Here is a 6000-nt window from a genome sequence, read left to right on the forward strand (position 1 = left end):
AATATGTAACTGAATATATTAATTAGGTAATTAAGTAACAGAATATCGAGTAATGTATTTCGTGTGTTTTGCATATATTCACAATTTATTCCATAATAAGAAAGAGATATTCTTAGGCATAGAATGCTACATTGGGTGCGGCGAATGTAAGTAAATGAAAGGAATGAATTAATACCTAAGTGATACTAAAGTAAAGATGCAATCATATGCTATTTAAATTATACTCAATGTATTTTTGTACAGAGTGTTTTAGGCTTTGTCGCTATCATTTTCCATTATTTTTTTAAATGCTTGCCATCAAGAGAAGTCAGAATATCTTTGTGGCATATTTCTAGTAAATAGTTTGATATACATTTTTTTTCTCTTTATTGTATCATACTCTCTAAGAATGTATTATTGAATAATCATAATAGAGAGGATATATTATATATATGGAGAGAGAAGAGGGCAAATATGGATAGAAGAGGGCAAAGGGGGAATAAGGGGATGTAAAATTAAGTGCAGTAAAATTCCTATACTTTATTAGGAAGAAATTATCGTTAGACCGTCCTAAGTTCGAATATTATTTTATTTCCAAGAGTACTATATGTTTACTCATCATTTCAACAACAGCGAAGATAAAAATAAAAAAAAAAATAAAAAAAAAAAAAAAAAAAAGGAAAAAAAAAGAAAAAAAAAAGAAAAAAAAAGGAAAAATAATAATACATAAAAACATTCGTAGATCGTAATCTACGAAAAAATCGTGAAACGTCACAGAACTTTAATCATATCGTAAAACGTTACGCAGGACATTCGTTAGGAGAATTAAGTTGTAAATATGTGAAAAAAAGAAAAGAAAACAAATGCAGCACTTCCAGGGGCACTCTTAAAAATTTCATTTAATCGAAAAATCTAAAACATTTTGTCTGGCAGTTTATTACCAAGATTGCTGTATTCAATGTTACATAGTCATTACATTGTAACATTAATCAAAGAACGGAAATTTACACATTGTACAATACCACACGTGCTAATAATAATAATATTGATATAATATTAATGATAACGTGCGTTTTACATTTAAAATACCAACAGAATGTGACATTTTTGTTCTCTGACATATGTAGCCACATACAAACACACAAATGCGAAAAATCACACGTTTTTTATAAGAAAATGAAGTTCATCAATTCTGTAAGTTAATGAGCAGTTATAAAAAAAAATCAGTGTGCATGACAATGATAAATATGTGAATGGACTACAAACGAAAGATCATATTTTGCATTTTATTCTGTCGGAGAATGAATGATGTGAAGATTAGATTAACTAAGCCGAATATTATATAGGCAGAATAAGTAGCATATAACAAGCAACATTGAATGAAAGAAAAGCTTACAATAGATGCAATGTATACATTGCATTATTTAAATGAGAAAAAAAAGAGTATCTTTATAAAAGTCGATTAATTCAAGTTATTTTATTTGATGTCTATTAATAACGAAATTTATCGACCTTTACAAGGATTTCTAATAATTTACTTTTAATGTTAATCAAATGTAATTTTACTCTTATTGCTTTCCGTGATCTATAATGTGTGTTAGACGTAGTATCGTTTTCATTTTTGTCCTTTTTTGTTTTTCCTTTCTTTTGTTCTTTTCCTTTTTTTTCTCTTTTTTTTTTTTTTATCATTATTATTAATATATGTCAGAAATATTATCATCGTGTTAAATGTGTATTTAATATGTACATATTGTTACAGTAATTAATAATTACAGAATTACACATTAGAGTACTTATTGCTTGTTTTTTGCTACCGATCTGTCTTATTCAATATTAAAGTTGGTCGTAAAGGTGAAAATGATGGTGTGACTGACGCAAAATATGTGTGGTGTAGAAGTGCGAACAATATTTAATTAAATAAAATTAAAAATTTAGACAAAAGCGTCTATTAGATAGAGTTACAGACCCTACCTTAAAAAGCGTACTCCCAAAATTGTTATTTCGAATCGGGCGCAATCGGCGAATTAAATAGCATTATCTTTATTAATATCGATTTACTCGTAAAAAAACGTTTTATATTTCGTCATTATCTTTACCTTCTCTTCAGTGAAACACATAATCTTAGCTCATATTTTGTAACACCATTGTAAATATTAATCTGGCTAATTGAAAAAAAACAAAAAAGAAAAAATGTCGATCGTATATGATCATGTAGGCAATAATTACAAATTTTATTCTTCGAGATAAACGATTGAACAATTTTATTTATATCGCTAAAGGGAACGAGATACTGTGGAATGAAGTAGTATGCATAGTATTTATGTAATTTATGAGCAATCCAAGTATTATATTTGAAACAAGTTAGGCATTTATATACAAATAAAACCTTTCATAATACGAATAAACTGAAACAACATGTTTGCGTATAACTACGTCTTATATTTTTTCGTTTGAATGGTGAGAAAGCTCATAGAAAAGAAAAAAGAGAGAAAAAAAGGTTTCAATATTTAAATTTAAAAAGAGACGGAAGAAGACGAAAAATATCCTCTTACGAGTATTAATCAATCAATCAATCAATCAATCAATCAATCAATCAATCAATCAATTTGCCCGGATTACGGTCAATGGAACATACGTATAATAATGATAAATATATTATTATATATTCACTTCACTTGTGCACAACTTCGGCCTTCAATCGTGCCGCTAAAGCTTTACGTACTTGAAGAATTGACGGTTCCAATGACTGACCAATGTCTAATTCCTGCTCTCCTTTTATCGTTGCATCTGCAACTACTCGAGCAGAACTCGGACGCGTTGCATTCATTTCGAGCCGCTGACTACGTACTTCTTTCTTTAGGGCTACCAATTCGTCTCGTCTTGCTTTTAGATAGTCTTGCCGTCTTTTTATATCTTCTTCTTTCGTCTGAAAATACCTAAACGTTATTCCATATCTACGCGAGTATAAAATTACATCGATTTTAAAAAATTTTAACATTTATATATATATATATATATATATATATATATATGTATATATATAAGGTGTTTTATAATTGATAATACAAGCGAAAAGGAGGTGATTGTAAGTACATGGAAGAATAAGTCGAAAATATAAATTAATGTTTTTCTTTTGTTTCGTATGAGGCTTAGTTTTCGAGAAGATCGACTTTGAAAACTCATTGGGTCGTGACGTACGTATATAATTACGATTAAAATATGATTCATCGTGTTTGTAAATAATTCTCTGCGACTTCTTCTAATATGTGATTTATGTGATTACAGTCAGTTTTCGTTGATCCATCAGAACGGTGACATATGTGTTGCTCGGTCTGTCTGTCGGTGAGTCATAGCTTGCAATTAGTCGTAATTTCGTATGCACGCATTGCATTTAAAAAAATTCGATTTTACCGAAAACGAAGCCTTCTATGAAACAATATTCATTTTCGACTTTTTTTTTACAAAGTCACTTTTTCTCCACTTATACTATCAGTTCCGAGACATCCTGTGTATATATATATTGGGTTGGCAACTAAGTAATTGCCGGATTTCAAATAAGAAGGAAATGACAAAATCCGCAATCACTTAGTTGCCAAACCAATATATATATATGTATATATATATATATATCTATATATATATGTGTGTATATACATATGTATATGTATATATAGTTATATATATACATATGTAGTTATATATATATACATTGTTCCGAACTCGTTCCATTTTTGTTGAAGATATCGGTTCAAGTGGTTGAAATGTTTTCAATGGCGGCAATTTTTCTAATTTTTCAATTCGAGCTTTGATATTCTCATGAGTAGTATTTGTCTCTGGTTCGAGAGAAGAATTTTCAGAAGATCGTGTCGTAGCCCTCAAAGCTTCTTCCATCAATGTCCTCTCATTACGATATTCATTAGCAAGACGTTCGTGCTCTTCAACAAGAGAAGTTTCCGTAGGTATCGCTTGTTCTTCCTTTTGACTCTCCATAATGTGTTTACTACGAAAACATACCTATTAACTGTTTTTTCTTTTTTATTATTATTATTATTATTATTATTATTATTATTATTATTATTATCATTATTATTACTATTATTATTATTATTATTATTATTATTATTATTATTATTATTACTATTATTATTATTATTATTATTATTATTATTATCATTATCATTACTATTATTATTATTATTATTATTATTATTATTATTATTATTATTATTATTATTTTTGTTATTGTTATTATTATTGTTATTATAATTGAAAAGGAAAATCTTAAACGTCATTTTTAACACGGAAAGTTAACTCACTTAATTAACTCCTCCATTACTAATTCCTCGTCCTGCAAACCTTCTGTTTCGTACATAAGAGAAGCTGGAGTTAGGCCAAATTTTTGTTCTATCATGTTCAATGCCTGCAATTGCAACTCTAAATTCTTTTGTATCATCATCCTTTTAAAGATTTCGTATTCGTTTGCCGCCCATATTTGTTCGAATAAACTCTGAAACGTTAAATTGTAAAATTTACGATTGATTATTTTTTGACAATTGCTTATTATATATTTTTTTTTCCGTTTCACTAACTTGTTGAAATTGTATCGGCATTTTTGTATTTTTGTTAATGTTACATGCGTATTCGAATTGTTCCGGTGTTATACCCATGTCCTCCATGAAACATCCGAGTAAGAGATCTACCAAATTTTTATATTCCTGATATATTTTACGATACTCTTCATTGTTATCCTCCTCGTCTGCTTCGAAGACTATAAAAGTGAATTATTATTTCATAATTTTGCGTATTGATACATATCATGATGATAACTATTCTTTCTTTTTCTTTTTATTCATTTATTTTTTGATTATATAATTGTTATAACATATATAGTAACACGTACTCAATGATTTTTCTTCTATGAAGGTCAGCAATGGTGCAGACCAAATTGGGCCTTGCAAAAATCCAACTAATGAATCAAAGACCCATGCACAATCTTCCTTGTCATTCATATTAATTTTATTGATAACGTAAAATATGTAATGCTTTTGACGATCGTCTATCCTTTTTTTCTTCTCCACGAGAGAATTTGAGCTAAACTATTCGCGTGTTCCATAAATTGTAGTCATAGCTACGGTGTACAAAACAGAATTGCTTTTACAAGCCTGCGCTAGACCACCGATATTTTAAGTTTAATATATAGAAATTTATATACATATATGTATTATACATATATACACATGATATGATAATAATTTTCCAAGATTTATGTATGTTATTTCTAATAACATACACACACACACACATATATATATATGTGTGTGTGTGTGTGTGTGTATATATATATATATATATTTACGCTATAAGTAGTATTCAATTACTTTTTTATGATTAATTACATCGTAGCATAGATATTTTGTTTTCCTTTTTTTTAAAAATGAATTAAATAAGACGTAAATCAAATTACACTATGATAATTTTTAAGAAAATCTTACTATCAACTTTAAATGTTTTTTATTTCAGCATAAAGTCATGATATATCGTGATAAGATTAAGTAGAGTTGCTCGATCGGTAAACCGGACTGCAAATCTATCAACGTGAAAGAAGTTAGTTTGGAGGTTATATATTAAATTGTTATTGATATTCAAAATGTCGAAGGCAGGGAGAATGAAAACAATTAAAAAAATAATGGAGAAAGTAGATCATTCTTCTAAATTACGTACGGATATACCTGCAGGAATGGCGAAGCCAAGCCCACCATTAGGTCCTATGCTTGGACAGGTTAGAATAAAAGTTTTTAACTTATTCTTTCTTTTTTTTTACAGTTATATACAGTTTGTGAATGGTTTATACTAATTTAATATCTTTTATATTTTTAGAGAAATATCAATATTCCTAATTTCTGTAAAGATTTTAATGAAAAGACGCAGCATATCAAAGAAGGAATTCCATTACCGTGTAGAATCAGTGTAAATGCTGATAGAAGTTACAATCTAGTCATACATAAACCACCAACCACTTAT

At 28.3% G+C, this 6000-nt stretch overlaps 2 protein-coding genes across 2 annotated transcripts in view; one reads left to right on the forward strand and one right to left on the reverse strand.

The window, feature by feature from the left end:
* Positions 1-851: 851 nt before the first annotated feature.
* LOC124950460 (cilia- and flagella-associated protein 36) overlaps positions 852-6000 on the reverse strand; it is a 7094-nt gene continuing 1945 nt past the window's right edge. The window contains exons 2-6 of the mRNA XM_047497188.1: positions 4880-5107; positions 4569-4747; positions 4296-4486; positions 3688-3979; positions 852-2905 (exon numbers count right to left, since the gene is read on the reverse strand). Coding sequence (XP_047353144.1) covers positions 2651-2905; positions 3688-3979; positions 4296-4486; positions 4569-4747; positions 4880-4988 — 1026 coding nt within the window. The 5' untranslated portion in view covers positions 4989-5107 and the 3' untranslated portion in view covers positions 852-2650. The remainder of the gene's footprint in view (positions 2906-3687; positions 3980-4295; positions 4487-4568; positions 4748-4879; positions 5108-6000) is intronic.
* LOC124950464 (39S ribosomal protein L11, mitochondrial) overlaps positions 5540-6000 on the forward strand; it is a 1153-nt gene continuing 692 nt past the window's right edge. Inside the window, exons 1-2 of the mRNA XM_047497199.1 lie at positions 5540-5758; positions 5857-6000. The exon at positions 5857-6000 is cut by the window's right edge and continues 46 nt beyond it. Of these exons, the coding sequence (XP_047353155.1) occupies positions 5627-5758; positions 5857-6000 (276 nt within the window). The 5' untranslated portion in view covers positions 5540-5626. The remainder of the gene's footprint in view (positions 5759-5856) is intronic.

The sequence above is a fragment of the Vespa velutina genome, chromosome 7 (assembly GCF_912470025.1).
Source record: "Vespa velutina chromosome 7, iVesVel2.1, whole genome shotgun sequence".
Classification (NCBI taxonomy): Eukaryota; Metazoa; Arthropoda; class Insecta; order Hymenoptera; family Vespidae; genus Vespa; species Vespa velutina.